Here is a 24,317-nt window from a genome sequence, read left to right as displayed (position 1 = left end):
AAAATATAAAAATATAAACGCTCTCTGATGAGAAGAAATGAGAAGAAATAATAATCATTGAAGTCAAGTTCTCCATACAAACGTGCTCATTTAATCTTCAGATAATTACACGGACACATTTACTTCACTTTCTTAATTGGAAAAGGAAGCATTTCTAATTGTTTACAGTTTTGTCTACATAAAACCTCCGCTTTTGGATGTCAGTATTTTCTTGAAAGTTATTACTGTTTAACTACATGTATAACATTTATTATGTAAAGTAGATATTGTTTAAATCTATTTTTTAGTATCCTTTCCTTTTCTTTCTCAAAAGACAGAGATTATTTCAGATCAGATTAAAATGTGTAAAAAAGATATGTTTAACTAGCCAAATGAGACCGCTACTACTTGGTTAAAAGTATGAACAATCAGCGATCAGATTTGAATGAAAATGGGCAGAAAAAAACTCCTATGTCAAATTCGATGAACTAGACGGTAGATACACTTTATAAGGAGATCAGGAAATAGACTTTTGTACGAATGCGCTTCCGAGAACAATTAAGCTCCTTGTGAAAATGTGAACCAACATATTGTAAAGTTGTACATGAAGGGGTGATAGTGTTTATTTCTATCGGACTAAACAAGGACAACGACGATTTAGTAGAAAAATGGATTCACCAAACAAATCCGAGATAAGGATTTCATTAACATTGGCAAACGACCATGGGACTGATAGTTTGTGCATGCCGTGTCTCCAGGAAGAAGGACAGAAAAATAAATCCGTTGTTTTCTGTTTGGAATGTTCTGAGCGTCTGTGTAACAGCTGTAGACAACACCACCGAAAATTAAAACTCACTAGCACTCATCATTTACTGGATATTGAAGATGACAGCAAGACTTCAGCAAATAGTTCTATGACGGAATCTTGTCCAGAACATCCGGGTCGATGCATCGAGTACATCTGTGAAGGTCACCAATCACTTTGTTGTAAAACGTGCAAAGATATAAGTCATCTCGGATGCAATAATATCAAATATATCATAGACGAGGTCGACCAGTTTGCTGAAAGTGGTGAAATGGGTAAAGTAGAGAAGTCTCTAAAAGGTTTGCAGACAAAACTTACAGCCCAGTTTCAGACTAAGAAGATACACTCTGCTAATATATCAGACCAAGTTTCTGAAACACTAAACAAGATAAAGACCGAAACAACAAATGCTATAGAAAGAATTAGTAAGCTTGCTGAAGAAGCCGACAATACTGTAAAGATGAAAAGTTCGGATGTAAAAAACAAACTTCAAAACGAGATAGATACGATTCAAAATGTACTGGAAACATTAAATGACACACAGAGAGTACTAACTACAGTTAAACAGAATGCTAGGCAGCCTCAAGTTTACATAGCTTTTAAAAAGGCTGAACACCAGTTGGATAAGTATACTTTATATGCAGATGAAATTGAAAGTAACATGAAAGAGACAAATGTTCACTTCAAATTTGATAAGACATTTATATTGATTAAAGAAAATCTACACAGCGTTGGTGACGTACAAGTCGGCAAGAATGAACGCTCAGAAAAGAAGTTACAAAGACAGAGTTCCGTGTTACTCCGAGTCGATTCAAATCAGCGATACCAGAAAAGGTTGTCCTCTACACCATCAATATCGAAACGAAAGAAGGCGATTCCAGTGGGTGGTCATTCCGTCCGGATTCCAGGTGACAAAACCACGTGCCATGTGACGGGCTGTGAAATTCTTGAAGACGGCAGAATTCTCCTGGCCGATTACCACAATAAGAGTATAAAACTTTTCAACAAGAATTGCAGCTACATCAGCCACATAGTGCTCACATCTAGACCTAACGACATTGTGGTTACAGGAGAGAAAGAAGTTGCAACTTCCCTAATTGATGAGAGCGTCATTCAGATAATAACCGTCAACACGACCCTATCTTTGTGCAGACGCATAGACACGGGCTTTCCTTATCACGGTCTGGCCTATTGTAGCGAAGGAAAACTATACGGATCCACTTCAGTGAAGGGTGGAACAGGAGAAATACATGTGCTAGATATTACTGGAAAGATATTAGATTCTATCAAACATGTCACCGAGCAGGTCAACCTCGTTCGACCATCAGCGATCCGTATAGATAGCAAGAAGCATTTGCTGTATATAAATGATTTGGGAAGGAATTGCGTGTACTGTATGGACATTTCAAATGGAGAATCACATTATAAAGAGGTGTTTACCTACACAGACAGAAATTTAGAGCTTAGAAGTGGAATTGCCATAGACTCAGACGGAGATGTTTACATTTCTAGCGGAAATATGACTGTTCATCAAATTTCTCCCGACGGGGTCAAAGTTCACGAAATTCTGACTGCAGCCGATGGTTTGGGACTACCACATTGTCTAGCGATTTCATCACAGGATAACCACCTTCTAGTGTCAGAGTTCAAAGAGAATAGCTTCAAATTATTTGCCTTAAGATAAAAATGGAGAATGGAAATTAAAGTGTTGACAGCTAATTGATCCTTTTTAAGCGGAGTGAAACAAGACATAAAGGCAGTTTATGAAAAAGAAACTGGAAAGTGTGTACGTTGCATAAAACTGCATGTGAAAAATGAATCTCTAGATACAATGTGACGTATTAAGACATTGTATATAAATGATGTTGAAGCTATGTATATAACTAAGGCTGGATGAAAGTGTACATTCATAAAATCATTATCAAATACGATGCCACATTTAAACTTTTTGTCCTTATTATAAACAAATGTTCACAATTGTTATGTTATCGTCCATGGTCAATTTCACGAGATATTAAAATTCCATACACACTTGTTTAAGCAATTAGGCAAGACATTTTCATTAAGTTTTCAACGCTAAAATAACGAATTTGTGTATTATATTAATTATTTTAACGGAAAAAAAGCTGGGTACCTTTAAATTATATGAAATCGTTTTGTTACAATAGTTTTAATGTAATTCTACGTTTACACATGTTCCCTTCAGCCACGGCAATCACGGGATGAACGTAACACAACGCTCGGTGACAAGATAGGCAAACGTGACAGCCCGTAACTATCGAGGATGCGTGGCAAGAATCTTATACAGTCAAGATATTTCCCACCGCAGGCAAGGTGCGGTTGTGTAGTGTAACGGGGTAAATGCTGCAAAACACGAAAGTATGTAGAAGGCCGTTACAAACCTTGGAGGTGGTACATTCTGGGACAGGAAACGTGTATTGCGCGCGGACTTGAAATCTAAGCCCTGCTGTTTCTTTTCACTGTTCTGAAAATAACAACTAGCTTTTCAGTTCAGAGCGCAGTTACAGGCAGTAAATAATCATACAAAATGAGACATTCATTTAGTCTCTGATCACTAGTTGACACCGGGCACTCGATTGTAAAATCTCTTGGTGACGCAAAGACTAGACTATTTCAGTAATAAAATAAGGAAACACAATCTTTTTCGTCATGTTTACTCGTATCTTACAATGTTTACAACGATTAATGTTGCTTAAGGGTTTTCTTTTACCGTTGACACGAACGTTCTATAAATCTCTACGACGTTAAGGTCTGATTTATTGAACGCCTCGTCAGAACGTGGAAAGCGCATTAGACTTGAGGGCAAAAAGTGAACAAAGTGAGAGATCCTATCAGAACCTGGAAGCAACAAGTATTTATGTATCCCTGGTAGAATTCGACCTAACCCTTATCGCGCTATGGAGGACCCGCTTCCTAATTACATTAGCTCTGTCCGGATACAGTGACAAACATAGAAAATGTATTAACGCAACTGAACAAGTTTGGTTACGGAGACAAAAAAAACTGACTAAATTCCCACGGCGCGAAAAGTTTTCTTTCAGACGGGAATATAATAGAAGTGTACACATAGCAAAACCTTTACCTATACAACCATTAAGCTGGCAGATTTTCTTTTAGATTTCAAGTTATACCAATTTATATTGCCTGACTGGTATTTATATCCCGTTTCGTCGAAATGATTAAATGTATTTGGATAAACGCCAGTGCCCTTAAGGTTGAACAAAATACATAGAATACACCAAAAGATAACTGAAAATGTTTATTTTAATAATTTTACGCGCGGAATTTAATATGTAAAAATAATTGTCGTATTAGATTTACTGTAATTGATAAATAAGTAGTAACGAACCATTACAGAATATAGGAAATGTATTATATGTATTGCATTTAACATTCAAAGTAAGGTAATCATCAAGGCTGAATATAAATACAGCAAATAACCGTCTTATATATGGTGATATTAACCTGTTAAACTGTTTATAACCAATTGATTATACAGCACGATTTTATTTTTTAAGTAGGGGATATTAATTCATAAAAACCCGGTAGCCATGTGTATAAATTAAACGTCATGATTATCCAAATTAAGTGAAAATCAACATAATTAGCATGCAGTAATATAAGATAACTAAAAAAAACGATATATGTATCTGATAGATATATGTTACCATATAAATGTATTACATTGTATAAGTACATGTTCATGTATATACATTATACGTGAAGTATTAAAATAACATACTGTATGGGCTTTATGTAATATAATACAAATGACATCTCATTGACTTTAGGATATTAACACTTAGGAAAAAGAATTTATAGTTCATCCTTGTTTCATATGTATGTGAAAACATCAATGATATATGTTTATATTCTCAACCTATGTCAGTGTGAATTTTCTTGTACTTTGATATTTGGAAAAAACCCGAAATGAAACTGTGTGTTTCATTTCGGGGTTTTCCAAATAAGTAGTATACGACGTGATATAATCTTGTTATTCAGACATTCCTCTACAAGCGGACCATAATCGGCTATTATACATAAATTATACCCGAAGACTGACGGAAAGGGTCCAAAAGTTGCAATTGACATCTGTATTTGAAAATTAGCTTCATTTAACCTACCATTGATCCGTGTATCAATCGAAACGGCGGTTGATTATAAAGCGGGCAAAGGCCTAAAATTATTCTTCGGAGTTAGATTATTGACTTTATGAATAGCAGTAGATCTAGCGTGTTTTTTTTCTTTTTTTTTTACTTAAAAATTGTCTTAAGCTACAGTCTCACATACATCCCGGCAGAGCCCCGGTAGAGTCCGGGGTGATCCGGGAACGACCAGGGTACGACCGGGAACAACCGGAGTACATCCGTAACTCTGCCGGCAACGTCCGGGATGATCCGGGAAAATCCGGCATTCGACCCCGGATGGAATAAAATATTTAATATCACCGGGGTGGTCCGGGATGATCCGGGAAGGTTTCATCCTTAGCTCTGCCGGGAACGACCGGGGTTATACCGGGGAAGCACCGTAGCTCTGCCGGCACAAACCGGGGATGATCCAGGGTATGATATAGCCGGTAGAGCTACGGTAGAACCACGGTATATGCCGGCAGAGCCCCGGTAACTACAGGCAGAGCCCCGGAGGATAAAGGTAGAGCTACGGTTGATCCCGGTAGAGCCCCGGCAAAGCCCGGATCATTTCAAAAGAATAACGATAATTTGCGATGATTGCACTTGTTTGTATTAAAACCCTTCCCATTTCCTTTCTATCCAGTATGGCATAAGGATTTTTCAGATAATCATCACGAATTACTATTCTGTAACAATAAATATTATATTAAATAAAAATTATGTATTAATGTTATCATTTTCGGGCGTTTTCAAACCACCGGGGTTCTACCGGCGCTCTTCCTGGATCGACCGGGCTCTGCCTGGGTCAACCGGGGCTCTTCCGGCGTCATCCGGGAACGACCGGGGAAGTACCGGCATAAACCGCAGCTTCACCTGGGCTCTGCCTGGATGATCCGGAGCGCATCCTGAGTGGTTAGTTGGGAACTACCGTAGTGCTGCCGGGGTAAGTGTGACCGCAACAATAATTTCACCCCGGATCGTCCCGGATCATCCCGGTAACTTACCGGGATGGTCCTGGGCTCTGCCGGGAGTACGTGAGACTGCAGCTTTAAAAATAAATGGTTTGTGACAGATTATTCGAAAGAAATTTATCTATCCCGGGCTGGGCCATTATACGTACATGTACATGTATATTTCTTTAAGCTAGTTAACTATTGGTCTATATTCGGTATTTTTTCATTTTGGAAGATTGACAAAAGTTTATCAATAAATACAGTGCACGTGGTTCTTATTGTACATTTTAAATGTGAAATCGTATTAAATCTTGAATTAATTTTGCGAACAGGAAGTGTTTACATTTCAGATATATAGTTTTTTCAACCTATAATGCGAATTAATGTATCATACTTGATCAGTCTTGCATTTCATACATTGTATGTCGACATGATATATTTAACAAATAATCAAGTTCACCTTTGAAAGTTATACTATGTTAACACCGGTTAATGATGTGTATTTAAAAATATCAGGTTTTTCCATTTATATAAACTGTGAAACTTATTTCAACATCCAAAGCTGCCTGTATCAAATTCCGACCTCTAGTCAAAATTATAGTCAGGTTTATATGAGCCGCGTCAAGACAAAACCAACATAGTGCGTTTGCGACCAGCACGGATCCAGACCAGCCTGCGCTTTCAGTTTCTCTACTTGTAATAGAGTTAGTAAGCGAACAGCATGGATCCTGATCAGACTGCGCGGATGCGCAGGCTGGTCTGGATCTATGCTGGTCGCAAACGCACTATGTTGGTTTTGTCTTGACGCGGCTCAATTATTGTAGTTGACGACATATACGAGAAAAATATAGCTTGAATGATATGAATCTGACCAGAGGCGCTTGTTTTAATTAATGTACCAATTCGAACAATCGTGTATTCCCAACCCCCCTTCACCACTACGAAAACAAAATACTGTTACATTAGATCAATAAAAACGGCCTTGTTACATTTAAAAAAAAAACTCTCAGAATTTAATTTCACATTTTCGGGTACTATCAGACCCAGTCACCTGCTACTGATCTCATCTCTCCGTAATTAAATTGATGTAAACTGGTGTTTAAAATGGGTCTAACGGGGATTTTGCGTCTGCAAACTGAAAACAATAATTATAAAAAATGAAAAAAGAACTTTAAAAAATCTGTCAAAATATTTATTCTTATTATCAAAAGTAAGGAATTCTAATTTAATTGTATAATGCTACATATACTATCAACAATTTCTCTGAAACTGTTTTACATTATTTTGACAGAAAAAAGTATATTTTTTAAATCATAATGTTCATTATTATATTAGCGGTATGCGAAGTATAGTTTAAAGGCATATAATACCTCAGATATACATATTTTTCAATTCTTTAGAAATCAAACATTTGTTTAATAATGTTAAAATATTAAATGGATTAAGAACCTTAAAGATATTCATAACAACTGAAGAAAGTAGGGCTGAACGTGCAGTGATGTGTTGTAAAGGTAGCAAAATGTAAACAAAGTAGTATTTTGACCTCCATACAAAATACTCATTCACTACAATTATACCAATTGCCAACAGAACAAAAGTAGAAAAACAAAGGTTTAAGGTTTATGCATATGGCAAACAAGTATATTTCCGAAACTGTAATCAAATACTAAAAATAAGTTTTTGACAAAAAATTGATAGTATTCCGGACGCATAATGTGCCTTTAATGCCAAATAAAGCCCCATCACACCTGTTTAAAAAGATATTCACAAACAGGATATACTACCAACTTGCATCTTTAATTTACATTTTATCACAATGTAAAACTACTTATCGACAGCCCAAAATAGTTATGACTGTGTTACTTATGTTAGTATTTTTTCTACCTCGACTAATTCTTTGTATAAATTTCATCAAATTACTATTTTATTGTCATAAACTGTGGTTTATTCAGAATATTCTACTTCAGTTTATTATACTTAAAACTTTACGATCGATAATAAAATGCATATTTTAACACAAATAAAACCCATTTGTTCAGTTTAAATTTACATTTTTTAAGTAAAAACATTGAAGTTGAAAGCCCCTTTTGCGACAGCCTAAGACCTTATAAGATCACTAGCGACCTGTTTGATCGCAGGGAGGTTGTTGTGCAAGCTCAAAAACCTCTCTACGACTGAAATTGGTCGTGGGACCTAAATAAGATAACCTGCGACTATCGAAGATCACCGATGACCGTCGTAAGATGTTTTAAAGATTGTCCGCGATCAGTGGTCGCTGGTGATCGTCAACTGGTCTTTTGTGGCCGTAAGCTCTAAAATGACTGGGGCTTAAGCTCATATCAAATTTGTAAATGAATAACAAAGTTATAAAAATTTAAGCGAAATCAATATTTTTTACTTTGAAGGTTACGGACAATTAGACGTCAAATCATACACGTCTGTATTGTCAAGTGTTCTTTGTCAAAGTACAAATCAAATATGAAAATAAATAAAAAATGTTCTGACAATTTAAGCAATTCAATAATTTGACTTTGACGGTCCAGGTCAATTTCAGGTCAAGGTCATGTCAGAATAATTCAACATATAAAGTTTCTTTAGTCCAAGTAAAAGTCAAATATGTAAATTTGACAATTTAAACACGTTTACTGAAGGTCAATGTCATATTTGAATAATTACATATATGTGTTTTGTTATAATAAAGGTTTAAGCAAATTTCAATAATTTGACATTGACAGTAAACGTCAGTTAAAGGTCAATGTCATTTCAGACTAATTCAACAAACTGGTTTTGTCATACATGTGCATGTTCTTTTGTCCAAGTACAATTTGAATCTGTAAATAAATAAAAAGTTATGGGTTAAGTTTTTTTTTGTCCCAGCATTAATCATACTCGTACATAATCACGTTGACCTACATCAAATGGTATAAAATATCTGAAAAATATTTCCAGTCTGGTGATGCAAAAAAAACTCATTGCAGTCCCTTCAATTTAAAATATAATGCTTTTCTGTGTATGTATTTGTAAAATCTGGGCCATTATTTTTATATTAGGCATTGTGAACACAACCTGTATCAGGTAAATATGTTTTTGGCAAGGATTCAAATAATCGGTCTTTTAAATATTTTTGACAATTAAGATGTAGTTTTTACTTCCTTGTATATATTTGAATTTGTTCAGTCTTTTAATATTGAAGTGAAATCAGCAGAAATAGTTCTACTTCACTAATCCAGGTTAATGGCACTCCACTGACGTTCACAAGCCTTAAAACATAAAATTTGAATTTATAATATAGATCAAACACTTAAAGCTACATTCCTCCTGATGAATCAAAATATTTCAATAAAATCAAAATTGAGAAAAATGTAAAGTAAAAAGTTAAAAGGTTCAAGTAATATTTTACATTCTATGTGCGATTAATGACTGATTTTTCAGTATTTACAACTATATATCTACTGCGTTACTAACGCAGCAAATGCTATATAGGCATATTTTGACCCTTTTTGGTAATTTACATGGTTTTTAAGTGCCATTGATAATGGGTAAATTGATTCCTTTTGGTTACTTAAGTACACAATATTACACATTCAACTACATTTTCAAAATTTTCATAAAAATTAGCATGTATCTGGATGAGTGCTGCTTTAAAACAGAAAGATATGCAAAGGATAATTAAGAAATGTTCTCTGAAAAATATTGAAAATCTATTTTTGAGCTTTTCTTGGTCTGATTGGAGTGAAAAGTGTTGATACACTTTTCAAATTAGGGTCAATTTTCCCAAATAATTATTCTGAAAAAAAAACAACTGTTACAGAATGAGCAAATGATCTAGAATTTTGTGTTACTTATATAGACCATCATCAAATAGGAACATTTATCTTGATAAAATTATTTCCAGTTCTGTCATGTAAAAACACCACAGTTGATTCCCTTTAAGGTAACGGTGACCAAGAAATTGGTAACCATGAACATTTCCTAGGTACAAAGATATCACCCCAATTTCTGTCCAACTTCCAATTTGTTTGAGTTTATACTGTTCTACCTTAATCTTTTCATAGCAGTTTAAATAGCTTACAAGTAACTGATAGCGAACAGCATGTATCCTGATCAGACTGCGTGGATGCGCAGGCTCGTCTGGATCCATGCTGGTCGCAAACCCATTATGTTGGTTTTGTCGTGACACGGCTCAAATGTTTTTTACTAATAAGATAACAAGTCAAAATACAGTAAGAACTAGGTAATCAAAAGAATAACATTGGACTGTTTAGTTTTTTTATGATTTTATTAAAACATTTTTATATAAATGTTTATATACACATGTATATAAAAACTTACAATTTGTTTAAATAAATATATTAATGAAATTTCATAAATTAATATACAAAATAAAAAAGCACTAAAATGGCGAGCCTATATATGCCCGAATGAAACTTTGTTTGAGTGATCAAAAATAATCTTTTAATAAGGATAGAGACCCATTCATAAAAACTTTTTTTGTTATTAATTATACATATTATACTGACTGACCCAAAGAATGGGGGCATTTTTGATCCCAGATACATGATTTATAAAACTTTAGTTTCAATGACCTTCTTTCAGTTCAAAAGATACAGTGGTCACAAATTTGTAACAGACAGACGGACGACCAGGTGCAAAACAATAAACATGTACGATGAAAACAATTTCAGGCGTATAAAAACACAGAATCATCAAGGATGCCAATCTTAAAAAAAACTTAAAAGGTACTGTCAAAACAGAACAAGGGATACTATTTCATTTAGAAAATAAATTCTATATTAAGCAAAGCAAGAGTTATGTTCTCTTGACAGTATTGGCAGTATAATCATGCACTACAATATTATAATAAATAGCAAGTCAACACTTGCATGTTAACTTTCATACTTTCACTAACACATCATTAAAATAAATTTCCAACAAAAAATTAAAGCTGCATGCCGGATTAGCCAAAAAAAATCCAAGAAAATTAAACTTGACAAAAATGTACTAAGATTTTTATAAGAAAAGTAAAAAGATTTAAGATTAAAGTGATAATTTACAAGTTGTACGAGATTAATGACAGATTTTGCATATATCTATCACCATATTTCTTCTGCATTATTAACACAGTAAGGGTTCAGTAAGTGAGCGAATGATCTGAAATTAAGCACACATGTTATTGTTATGTTAGACTTACATCAAATGGAATATTAACCTTGAGAAAAAAGCATTTACAATATGGTCACTTGAAAAAACCTCAGTGGCGTCCCTTTAAAGACCATTTGTAAGTTTTACTCCAGCTTGGCACAATCCTAATTTTCAGCAGTTTGAGTTGACAGATGCATCACAGCATTTTTTTTAGTTTTAAAGCACCTGCAACTTTGTTCAATTAGATAACCAGATATTGTTCATGTATACAGTATATGTGCGTACGTACATATATATAAAGTATATGCACTAAGACTTCTTCTGTTTCTCAACCTCTCGCTCTTTCTTACACTTCAAGACAATGCTGTCAAAACTTGCTAAATAGAATAAGCCTACCACACGTAGAATTCCCATTAACAAAAACTGAAATTACAATAAAGCATATTAATTATCATGCATTATAATAATGCAAATAAATTTCTCGAGTTTTCATTGGCTTACACACTTTGTATAGCTTTTTGTATATATCTTGAAGTAATGAAATGTATAAACAAGGTGTGCGCACATTGAGGCATGGAACAGGGAATAATGGAAGCTAAGTTTTATCTAAGCTGCATTTGAACTCAAACTGTGTATTATTCTACAACAACAACAAAAAATTTAAGATACAGTCGACTCCACTTATAACGAACTCGCTTATAACGATTCGTTAATAGCGAACTAAATCTGATATCCCCGGCCGATTCCTTCTTTATTTTATATTAAAAAACATCGCTTAATACGTACTCGCTTATAACGAATTTTCGGCTATAGCGAACCATTTTTCAAGTCCCAAACGGCGAAAAACAAGTAAATTTCCTCGGTTAAAACAAACTGTTATAATTGAAATAAAGGGATGCTCTCGATAATGATCAGTACATGAATACCGCTATCCGATAATTATTCAATCGGGTGTTAGCACGGGTAAGAATAAAGGTTTTGTTAAAATGTTCTCACAACATAATTTCCTACTTGTTACTGAAAATTTGTATTTCGCACCCTCAGTGCACCCATGTCTAAATACATGCACCATGTTCATAGTATATTGTTTAATCGAATAACCCGCATTAAATTACTGCTGTCTAAAATATAGATTATACTGGTAACTAGCGACAGGTTTGCCTTTTTCACGGCAAATTTGCCCACCCAAACAAGTCAGCAAGTTGTTGCTACTTCGCTTTTAGCGAACTTCGGATATAACGAACGATATTTAAATGTCCCATTGAGTTCGTTATAAGCGGAGTTGACTGTATATATATATTTAAAATGGTATGCCAAAATATTTCAAGAAAATTACACTGGAGAAAAATGTACTAACATTTAAAGAAAAATAACACAAATTAAGACTCAAGAAATAATTCACATGTCATGTGTGATTAAGATCTGATTTTGCAGTATTTTTAACAATATATATCTACATGTACTGCACTTCTAACACAGATTACAAGTGCTGTTTGCAATGTGTAAATTATTTTCTTTGTTCACTTCACAATATCTTACTTCTAAATACATTTTAACAAATTTTATGATAATATGCTTTCAAGACTTACCTGTTCTATAACCTTGTATAATGAGGTAGCCGGTGACATACCAGCACTTATATTAGCTAACATCCAACCATCTATACCCTGATAACTTGTAAACTCTCCTTTCTGAGCAATATATGAAATAAAACATGTTCATCATTACATGCATTAGTCATATAACAAAACAAATTTTACAAATGATGCAAACGCATGCAGTAGTAAATGAAGTGATATACAATATACACAGTCAGCTTTTCTAAGTGGGAAAAGTCATACAACCAAAACTCATTTTACAAATGATGTCATCACATGAATTAGTAAATGTACGTAGTGATATTCAATATACACAGTGCTTTGAAGCACACTGAGCAAAATGGAAAGAGACATGATGGATTTTTCACCCAAGTTGCCTAGAAACATGATCCAAGCATACATGTATGTTTTACAGAAGACAAAGTAATTCAAACCTTAATTACTGTTTTTAACTTATTTATCAGCTAATAAACAGTGGTAGTATTGTATGTTTATACCAACTAATATCATAGTATCATGTTACAGTTAAGAAATGTTACAATTTTTATTTCAAAATTTTCATGTAACAAAGAAAAGTTATAAGTTTATTTGTCCTTATCTACACCCTGGCCATAGCTTTCACAGAAGCCGTGGGTCCATCACTTTGGCGGTGGAGCATTTGTTGCAGAAGTAGTGAAGCAGTGAATAAAATTGGCTTCCAGTTCATCTTTTGCAGTCATTGGTAAGTTTAAACTGAATTTTCTTCTTTTAAGTTAACATTTTACCGAGACAGGAGCCCTTACATGTACTCTTTCAGCTTCTAACACATACAAAGGGCAATTTTTTGCCATTAATTATATAATGTAAACACTTCTGTACAGTTTGTCATTTATTTATCGGTTGTAATCAAGTCCCATCACTAGGCTACAACAAAATGAACACCTCAACCACTAGACTACAACAAAAAATGAACACTACCAACACTAGACTACTACAATTCATGATTAACCTTCAGCAAACAGGTAAGTCTAACTCAATCATCTAATTTCATCCTACATATAAACTCATTTATGTGCCCCACAGAGATTAAAGTGTCATATTTGGATATATTATGGGAACAACATTACATTCTAGGCAAGATACATGATTATGTCCATTTATGTTATGTCAAAGAAGTATGTATATTTTACAAACTTGTTCTACTGTGTAATGAAGATAATATATCAATGACTCTTTTTCTACATTAGACTACTACAAAATGAACACTCCTATCACTAAACTACTACAAAATGAACACTCACACCACTAAACTACTACAACATGAACATTCCCACCGCTATACAACTGTAACTGCACTATTTTAGATAACAGTTTATAAGTAATAGATATACCATTGCTGCGTTGACGATTTCTGGGTTTGCGTAAATTATACCATAATTACGTGACCTTTCTTATGCCTTAACCTCACGAGACGAAGTCTTATGCCTTAACCTCACGAGACGAAGTCGAGTGAGGTTGCATAAGAAAGGTCACGTGATTATGGTATAATTTACGCAAACCCAGAAATCGTCAACGCACCAATGGTGTATCTGTTTTAACCTATAGCTCCGCCCAGAAACACTTACTCCTTCACTGAAAATTATACCATAGTCTGGGTATGGTATAATTTACGGTTATTGGAAATTATACTTAGAAGAATTTTACATGAGAAGCGCTGAAGAGCTATAGGTTAAAAATAGTATAATATTTACCAATGAGTCTGAGATTATAGTATGAGCAACATCTTGTGGTTTCAACAAACCAGCAGTCTCGGATATCAACATTGTCTCCTTTGGCTGTAAAACATACAAAAATAATATTAGGGCCTGCAGGCACTATCATACTTTTCAAACAGTTATCACCTAAAAGTAAACTCTTAAAACATATTTTGCTGAATATTTATACAGTTCTCAGATCCATGCTAGAGTTTGTTTTTTCTTTGTGGTTTTTCCTGGCTTTCCTAGATAACTTACAAGTAATTTAATTTCCCAGAAAGTGATGGACTACTAATCCCAAATATATTCTGAATCAGCAGTGAAAGAAACTGAGGTGAAATGCCTCAAGATCAGTAATTCATTTTAATCAAACTTAAAAACAAAATGCTAAAAAATCACAATAAAAAGCATAAGTAACAAGAGGGCCATGATGACCCTGAGGTCGCTCACCTGTATATAGGCCCCCGGAGCGGGGCCAGTTTAAACCCCAGGGCTTTTATTTGAACAAACTTGGAAGACACCCATTAAAAAAATGTTTCATGATGTTAAGTTTTTACTACATTCATATAATGAAAAACAATGACCCCCCCCCCCTTTGGCAGGGCCAATTTTAACCCAAGGGCTTTTACTTGAACAAACTTGGTAGACACCCACAAAAAGATGTTTCCTGCTTAACAATCTAACCTCTAGCTCATTGGATTTTTTGAAAGAAGATTTTTTAAGTTTTTACTATACACATATAGTTAAAAACAATGACACCTCTGGGGCGGGGCCTGTTTTAAACCCAGGGCTTTTATTTTAACAAACTTTGTAGACACTTACTAGAAGATGTTTCATGCTTAATATCTTAACTCTAGCTATTTGGGTTTTTTCAAAGAAGATTTTTAAGTTTTTGACATACACATATAAGGAAAATCAATGACCCCCGGGGCGGGGCCAATTTTGACCCCAGGGCTTTTATTTGAACAAACTTTGTAGACACCCATTAGAACATGTTTCATGATAAATATCTTAGCTCTAGCTCTATGTGTTCTTTAAAAGAAGATTTTTTAAGTTTTTACTATATGCATATAGGGAAAATCAATGACCCCCTGGGGCGGAGCCAATTTTGACCCCAGGCCTTTTATTTGAACAAACTTGGTAGACACTAATTAGAACATGTTTCTTGCTAAATATCTTAGCTCTAGCTCTATGTGTTCTTTAAAAGAAGATTTTTTAAGTTTTTACTATATGCATAGAGGGAAAATCAATGACCCCCTAGGGCGGGGCCAATTTTGACCCCAGGGCTTTTATTTGAACAAACTTGGTAGACACTCACTAGAAGATGTTTCATGCCAAATATCTAAGCTCTAGCTCTTTGGGTTTTTTAAAAGAAGATATTTAAAGTTTTTTCTTTCGGTTGCCATGGCAACCAGAGTTCTGCATGGAATTAAATTCTTTGAACAATTTTTAAAGGTGACCACCAAAGGAACATTCCTGTGAAGTTTGGATGAAATTGGCTTAGTGGTTTATGAGGAGATGTCATTTAAAGTAAAAGTTTACGGACGGACGCCGGACGGACGGACGCCGGACGAAAAGCGATCACAAAAGCTCACCCTGTCACTTTGTGACAGGTGAGCTAAAAATGTCTTAATATAAAACATGATTAACAAACCTTTCCCTGCAATTCATGCTGGAAACCAGGTGTGTCTGTATCTGGAGGAAAGGCCACAGTTACCCTGACATTGTGAGGGGTCATCTGAAAATAAAAATAATTCAGAATCTCTTTAACAGCTTCTGTGGCCAAGTGGTTAAAAGTGCTCACTTCAAATCCTTTAACTCTAACTGCTGTGGGTTCAACTTTGGATACTTGTATGTGGGGAAGCTATACAGTTAGCTTATAGAAAGCCTTATACTCAGGTTCCCACATTTATTCAATGACCATTTAAACATCATCTTTTTCATCAAGAGTTGTTGGTAGGACAGCATGCGCCACCATTCTCAGTTCTTGATAGTAAAACTAGAGTCTGTTTAATGTAAAAAAATTAAGTTCACTTTAGTTCACAAAATCCATGTCAGAGTTAAGGGCCTTGGATATACCAATTATGCTCTCAAATATATGTGTGAAGATTCAACCCATTCCCTTCAGTAGTTTTTGAGATACCAACTTGCACACAAACACTTAACAAAAGTGTAACACCTAGGTGAGATCAATAGCTCTCCCTATTCTTTGAATAGTCAAGCTAAAAATAAATATTCATATAAATAACTTCCTACAAATCAAATTCAGATGTCATTCTTTTATATTCATCATACAAAATATTTTTCATTCATGAAAACAAAACATAATATCTTACTTCCATCTGTAACGCCTCGGCAAGTCCTCGAAGAGCAAATTTTGAGGCGGAGTATGCAGAAAAACCAAACAGTCCAATCTGTCCAGCCTGGGATGATAGGAACACCACTCTACCAGCTTGCTGCCCTACCATTGAGTCAATAGAAGCTTTAGTGGCATTTACAGCACTGTAATAATTGGCTTCCATCAATTTCTGGAGATGAAAATTATAAACCAAAATTAGCATTACATGGCATACTAAGCATACAAAGAAGCTATCTGTTTTTTCTATATCATGATCTTTCACGGAAAAAGAAATGATTAACAGAGACAAAAAAGATCCTTTGAATTAGACAAAAGTTTATAACTGTTACACAGTTTGGTTTGAAATATATGACAAAAAGTTACTAAAGAGTATAGAAGTTACAAGTCATGTAAATAGTGTTAACAACAAGGAAAAACACTTTTGGGTAAGGTATTGTAATAAATGAGTAAACGATAACATGTGTTTTAAACCTACATCAACATGAATGCCTGTGATATAAGCTTCTTGAAACGGAATAATCATTACGCCTCGTAAATTTATGCTTAATTTAAGGTAAACATGCAATACTGATATAGCTGTGTTGTTCTACTTCTTTCATTCCTTTATAATATAGTTTGTTACATCTTTAAAAGTTTTAATAAAACTGTACAGTTAAAGCTATTTATTACCTTGAACTCTATAGCATCCAAGTCTTGAAATGAACGACTCACTGAAGTACCAGCAGAATTCACCAACATAAACACTGGGCCAAACTTTTCTTCAGCCTATATCAATAAGAATTTAATAAGCTTAAAAAATACTTTTTATCTATCAAAGGCTTCCAAAGTGGTGTGTTAAAATAAATAACATTAAACCTGAGTGGTGTGCTTAAAGTCCCTGACTTCAAATTACTTGCCCCCTCACAATTTTGGACACTTTTATGTGTGGAAACTATTCAACGGACATATAGAAATTCAGGCGCATATAGATGCCTAAAATCACACAGTGAGGCCATGAATTCTTCATCCCACCCATAAAGTCTGAAAGTCACCTTATCATATTTTAAGTGTCAGTACAAGTTAAAACCGAACTAATGATTAACTGTCTCTTATGATAATAAGAAAAATTCGGGTCATTTCACTTAGTCTTTTAACAATTAATGAATAACTATGAAACATGGTAACAAAAGTTGAGAAAACGACCATTATAAAATATTACAATAACACAATCTCCTGGAGTGAGTAGCCCATATGGTTAAAAGTGGTGTATATATTAACATAAATGTAAATCACATCAATAGCTTCTGTTATAACTAGGGCTGTCATTGATTCAGTGCAAAGCATATTGACAATATATCTATATCGGTTCACAAAAATTGGCGATACACCGATATATTGATAAATATTCTTTTCTTGTTTATAAATACTTTTTCATACCTGTTTAAATGATTTTAGTAAAATAAATGTTCTGTTCACACAAATATGTTGTTTCCTCTTTCTAAAGGACCATTGCATTGTATTTTGTTATCACTGCTATGAAATGTGTCCATTATGTAACAAAAGCTTAGTGTAAGACAAGGCCACCTGCTTTTGTATATGTTTTTAGTGAATTTTCATAATTTATATACATTTAAACAATTAATCAAAATAATCAATTTTTTCAAATGTGTATGATTATCGATTATTGATCAACAGAAAAAATACATATATCAACAATACATTGATATTGTCTCTATCGATGATAGCTCTAGTTATAACCTTTTCTTTCAACTATTTTGTATATGTAATAGATAAATACTATCAAAGAAATCATTCTGTAAACTATACAGAACATAAAAAACAGACAAAACAATTGTTATTAATACCTACCTCAGTAACACAGTTTTTAACATCATCATAATTAGTTGATAAATCTACAGAGAAACTTTGAACTTTTCCATTGGGCTTTAAATGTCCCTGTATCTCAGTTTTTGCTTCTTCTAATCTAAGCTATAATCAAGTAAATAGAGGATATCCAATCAATGAGTTTTAGTTTAATACTAAATATATTGAACAATTGAATAAAATTATATTATGCGAGACTCTGGTGAGCATAAAATTGTTTTACTCAACAAGTTAAAAAAATTAAGTATTGAATCTACATGAATATAAAATTCTATTTATCACATATATAAAATAATAATGGTAAACTGTTAAAAAAGTGTATATTTTCAATGACACACCTATAGTATAACGCTGACATTAGCGCGCTTTAACGCTATGTTTATATATAATGCAAATGACGCCACGTCAAAGTGTTATTACACTTATGTAATGCCTTTTTTATTTAATGGCTTATAACAATTCTGTGCTGCAGTTTATGTGATGAAACACATTAACAACATCATTTTATAAAGAATGTTTACAACAAACTTGTAATCTAAGGAATTCTGGCCGCATGGGTTAAGTATGGCATATATATAAGTATACTATCAGCAATAATTGTAATACATTTGTATACAATAAAGAAAAACGGAATACTCAAATAACGCCCAAAACGACAAAATTAAAAAATTTGACGGCTCTTAAGCTGTCAATTGATAGAAAAAGATATTATTGTATCCGTGAGGTAAATAATTCACTGTTAGATAAAAAGGAAAAGGGATAATACAAAACTTTATAGCTTTAAGTTAATTTTATTATTTACTATTAAATTATTGTTAAAACGCGAGTAGAGGAAGTTGGGCTCTTATCACGGTTGGTAAAATTATAAAAAGCTATTTTTAATGGGTAAAATGATGATAACTTTTACACAAAACTGAATTTCAAAATATAGATTATAAATGTCACCTACTGAGCAATGCGGATTGATTGTAAAATGAACTGCTCACCTGAGGGTTTTCTAATACAATTTTATGATGTTATGCTTTTCAAACAAAGAAAACAAAATAGTATTATGTAAATGAAATATAAGTCAAATAACACCGGGATATAATAGATCGGTTTATTTTTTTTAAGTCATATTAATTTGATTATAAAGGTAACGTTTTACAGGTATTATTAGTTATTGACATGCCTAACGTGACTAGATTGTCTGTGAATATCGCACTGCCTTATTGCCTGGTTGATCTTTGTTCTCCCTTAAAGAATATAAAAAAAGCTTAATATAGAAAAAAATGCATTTTTTATGTAAATAAATTATGGTATGCATAAAATTTGTAATTGAGATGCGCTTATACCTTTGCCGAAAGTATCAAAAAGAAAACTTCTTTTGGTAAAAGTTAGCTGTGTTAAAAATAAGTAATTATAGTTTAAACTGATAATTTTTTTAAAAAATCTTTCAAATGGCGAATCTTTTAAATGATTAATCCTGCAACATTGTAAATTCTCCGTTCTCAACGGTGTGTATTTCATGTCTCATAGTATTCAGGAGTAAGTTTCTGACTTGACATATCAGTACACAGAACAGTCAAAATTTACAATTTCGCTCAATGCTTTAGACGTATATTTTCATTCAAGACAGTCATCTATTACGAATGTTTATCATCAAACTACGAATTATAGATTTTCATCGATTTAAATAACATGATGATTTCTGGCGTTTACGTGCCAGTGTGTTGTCATAAACCTTTCCAGTTTATTTATATAATCATTGGACATTTGTTGAAGAAAAAAGTAGAATTGTTAAGTTTGGGTTAAACCTATTTTAGCTTGATTATTGATAAAACCTTGAAGTTCTTAATACTCGTGTCAACATGTTTGAGGCAATATGGTCATGACACAAAGCCATGATCTGAGAGACGAACACCTTAACAACTAGGTCACCACCCCTTTTAAATTGATTCAATCTGTTCATTATAATATAATATAACAAGAAGATATTGGCAAACAGATGAAGGTATACGGAATAAATTTGAATTGTTTTCAAACTATAAATCAGGTGTTAAGGTATTTGGTTATTAACTGGTATATCTTGAATTTATGGCAGCCAAATAACAGCTGAATTCGAACTTGTAAATTGTAAACACAAATTTTTGTATAATTTCCTTAACAAAAAACTATTGATCTACTGAGCGTTATCCTCATTTGTATTAAAGTCTTCTTAAGCATTTATTTATTTATTTTTCTCTTTTGAAGCATTTATGTACAGAAGAATATACATTTTATTCTTTATATAAAATATCTGTAAACGAAAGGAGGAATTATCAAAATTAATATAGAAAAACAAACCAATCGCACGGTTACATTTGATTTTATTAGCATTATAAATACACCGCATTCTTGTTCCATAAAGTTCACAAAGACGACCAATGAACATGTACAAATACAACATATATATTTACATCTCAAACATTTGATAACATGTATAGTCTTGGATCATACAAATTCAAATTATATACAAAATTCAAAAAATATCTTACTAAGAAGATCCATTTATATTACAACATTTAATTATGAATGAATTTCACGCCTATTATTCGAAGCCAGACCAATTGGCACAGATCCACTCGCTTACCAGTCGACTTGTGAAAAAATAAACAGTCTTGCGTGTATTTAGACAATCATGATAATTACGATTTGTGTGTTTTAATCAACTTTAATTACCAGAAATGAAAAGCTATGCACCATGTCCGATTGGTATTGCTTGAAGCTGACAGCAATAATTTTCATACATACCGTATATGTGAATTTGTCAAAACAACCAAAACAATTAATTGTAATGCTACATGAGAGCCTTCACCCTAATCGAAAATACCACAGTTTAGCTGTAAATACCGAAGTGAAAACACGGCCATTATCAAGGCTGTGCATGAAACAAAACGATACATAATGTAGAATAAAATGCAAGTATTTATGTCTTCAATGCCAATAAAATAATTTTTACGTATCTTTTCTTTAATATTTATTTTTCTTAATTGATTGCAGGAAGTAAGTGTTGCAAACGGTAGTTTTGCTATGATTGGTCAAAGTGGAGTATTTGTCGTCTATCACAATATTCCGATTTCGATTATTCGAAGCTATCGGTTATTCGAAGTAAATTTCCAGTCCCAGGCATTTCGAATAAGCGGGGTTGCACTGTATATAATTGCTTTGATAAGGAGGTTATTAGTTACACTCATATCATAATATAATTGAATAAAAAATATCGTTACATAGAGAAAAAAGTCATCTATTGATTTAAACATTGATCTTTCAACTTTTTTGAAATGGAAATAAAACTTTAAAATACAAAAATAAACAAAGGTTAAATAGTCACCTGTACAGATTGGTAAAATAACCAACGTGTGTGTTTGGTATAATTCATAAACAAAACATAGTGCTAACTATTGTAAAGAAATCAAAACTGCCATATTTTGTACATGTATGTTTTTGTCTCATTAACTTGTTAATTTCGTATATTTGTTGTTAAAAACTTATATTATCAATTCAGTAAGTAATTTTGGATACTTATCTACCTAAAATGTTCCTTTAATTCAACTTGAAGCACTGCTTATCTTCTTATTTTTATGATTTTGTTCAACAAAACACTGTAAATTTCATGGAGGCAGCCATTTTTGGTTGTTATTGTTTGTTAACTGTCACAGAAATAATTACGAATCTGTGATATTTACTAAGATAAGGTTTAAGGGACCTATCTGAGAACCAATATGTTCTCAAACTTATCTAGCTAGCATAAGATTTAAATACATTGCATATATAATTGTGATTTTAATAATGTTTCATTCAAACACAGTGAGAATTTTTACCGTTCAATCTGAGCGTCTGCAAACTGCTACACTTCGAATAGTTTTTCCACGATTGCAATAGAAGTATTGCATAGTTTTGGAAGTATCAAAACATTTGTCGTGAAATAATCTATCACTCTAGATGTATAAGCACTGATCATATTGTTTATGTTAAACATGATTTGTAATAACGTTTGACTGAACGTCCGTTGAAGGGAACGGTGTCCTGGAATTCCTGCCAGTCGCCGTTCTGCAATTTCATTGGAGAACGACAACCGGTACAAATCTGATTGGTCCCTAGGTACACACCTTCCTCACCGGGCATTCATTCATTGGTCAATTTAATCACGTGGTCACATCTCAGAAGCCTATATATATTGGCTGGATTCAAGATGATGTCAGTATCTGCGCCTGCTGTCAGACACGTAAATAACTTAAGAGCGGCAAATACAAATATAAAATCTAGTACATGTAAGTCCCTTGGTAAACAATTGTCCTGAGCTGTGTCCACAAATGATTAACTTTAAACATATAAACTATTGTTGATAAACAGTCTAGATCTATATTTTTCTAGACTTATTTACAGAGTGATGTACAGTTCCGCTTTAGATCTATATAAGAGACGAGCGCTTAACGTTATTACTATATTTATACGTTTTTTGTGTTTTCACCTGACACCCGCCGGCCTGTTACACTTTGGTGTCAGAAGTGCAGATGTTAATTTGTCAAATACATCGCGGACAGATTAATTAAGCGGGTAGTTTCTGGCTTAATAATGTATACAGATTGATAGTAAATATCGCGCTTTGAACATTTACGGTGTAGATCTATAGAAATAGATTAAATTTATATTGGTTTATATAATCCTAACTTTGAACTGAAAAAAAAATTAGTTACGATCAAATGACAAGAAAATAACATTTTTTAATAATTGGGCTTACAATAGGCGCTATTTTAAAAGCTTAATCAGAATAGCGTATATCAACAAAAATTTGAATTTTTTATTTTTGAATAATTGGACAATGGCAGGGAAAACTCAGATTCTGAAGTACTTTTCAACACATGTAACCATTATAACATAAGTCCTAGACAATATGATACTGGTGAAAATGGTGATAAAATCTGTAGTGACAATAATAATACAGACAATAACAGTTGTATTTTAAACAGGGCATCCGATAGGACATCAGAGCAATTAAGTGAGGTTGAAGACCACCAAATTACAGATATTTGTATACCTTTACAAAATGGCAAATAAACAACCAAGATCTAATATAAGAATGGTCAGCGAATCTCCAAAGTCTGACAATTCACATAAACATAGAAGGCGCCCTCATGGATCCTATAGGAGACGCAACCAGTCTAGATCAAGGTCGTCTAGGTACCATAGACAGACCGGAATACGTTACCATTCTAGTTCATCTGACATGAGCCCTAGTCCAATGCGCTCTCCCAGATCACATAATAGACATTACCAGTCTAGTCCTTCACCTTGTTACCAAAGGCGAAGTGAACATCATCACAGAAGTCAAAAAATACCATTCTGGGGACAGACGCTATCATCTTGAGAGACCTCAAGAAAGATTTGAGCACAGACAAAATATTAATCATAGTAACATTTATACAGGTGGTCACACGCATCATGATGATAACTTTGAAAGGTGCCAACCACCTCACTCTTACCGTCCAAGTAATTCTTCATTGCCAAGTTTGAAACCCGAACCATATTCTGGACATGAATGTTGGGAAGAATATTGCTCACATTTTGAAAACTGTGCTGAGTTGGGTAATTGTGACAATAGAAATAAGGTCCTATTTCTAGCAGCATCTCTCCGTGGCCAGGCTCGAACCTTTTACATGAGTATAGATCAACATCAGCGTCAAGACTACAATTCACTGGCATACCAGATGCA

At 33.5% G+C, this 24,317-nt stretch overlaps 3 protein-coding genes across 4 annotated transcripts in view; 1 reads left to right on the top strand and 2 right to left on the bottom strand.

The window, feature by feature from the left end:
* LOC132756854 (low-density lipoprotein receptor-related protein 4-like) overlaps positions 1–24,317 on the bottom strand; it is a 75,888-nt gene that overhangs the window by 21,872 nt on the left and 29,699 nt on the right. The gene's annotated exons all lie outside the window — the stretch shown is intronic.
* On the top strand, positions 552–4,737 carry LOC132756853 (uncharacterized). The gene has a single exon (XM_060747995.1). It carries the CDS (start codon positions 648–650, stop codon positions 2,466–2,468), a length of 1,821 nt encoding a protein of 606 aa, XP_060603978.1. The 5' UTR covers positions 552–647; the 3' UTR covers positions 2,469–4,737.
* Positions 10,249–22,729, bottom strand: LOC132756849 (3-ketodihydrosphingosine reductase-like). The gene is made up of 9 exons (XM_060747992.1): positions 22,597–22,729; positions 19,760–19,818; positions 18,569–18,688; positions 17,390–17,485; positions 16,698–16,889; positions 16,016–16,099; positions 14,359–14,442; positions 12,620–12,721; positions 10,249–11,453 (listed from the first exon to the last, which is right to left on the bottom strand). The coding sequence occupies exons 1-9, from the start codon at positions 22,727–22,729 to the stop codon at positions 11,340–11,342; spliced, it is 984 nt and encodes a 327-aa protein (XP_060603975.1). The 3' UTR covers positions 10,249–11,339.

This window comes from Ruditapes philippinarum, unplaced genomic scaffold, assembly GCF_026571515.1.
Source record: "Ruditapes philippinarum isolate M1 unplaced genomic scaffold, ASM2657151v2 ctg2286_1_1_1_1, whole genome shotgun sequence".
Taxonomy (NCBI): domain Eukaryota; kingdom Metazoa; phylum Mollusca; class Bivalvia; order Venerida; family Veneridae; genus Ruditapes; species Ruditapes philippinarum.
The sequence above is the reverse complement of the archived record's forward strand: the minus strand, read 5'-3'. Positions and strand labels throughout refer to the sequence as shown.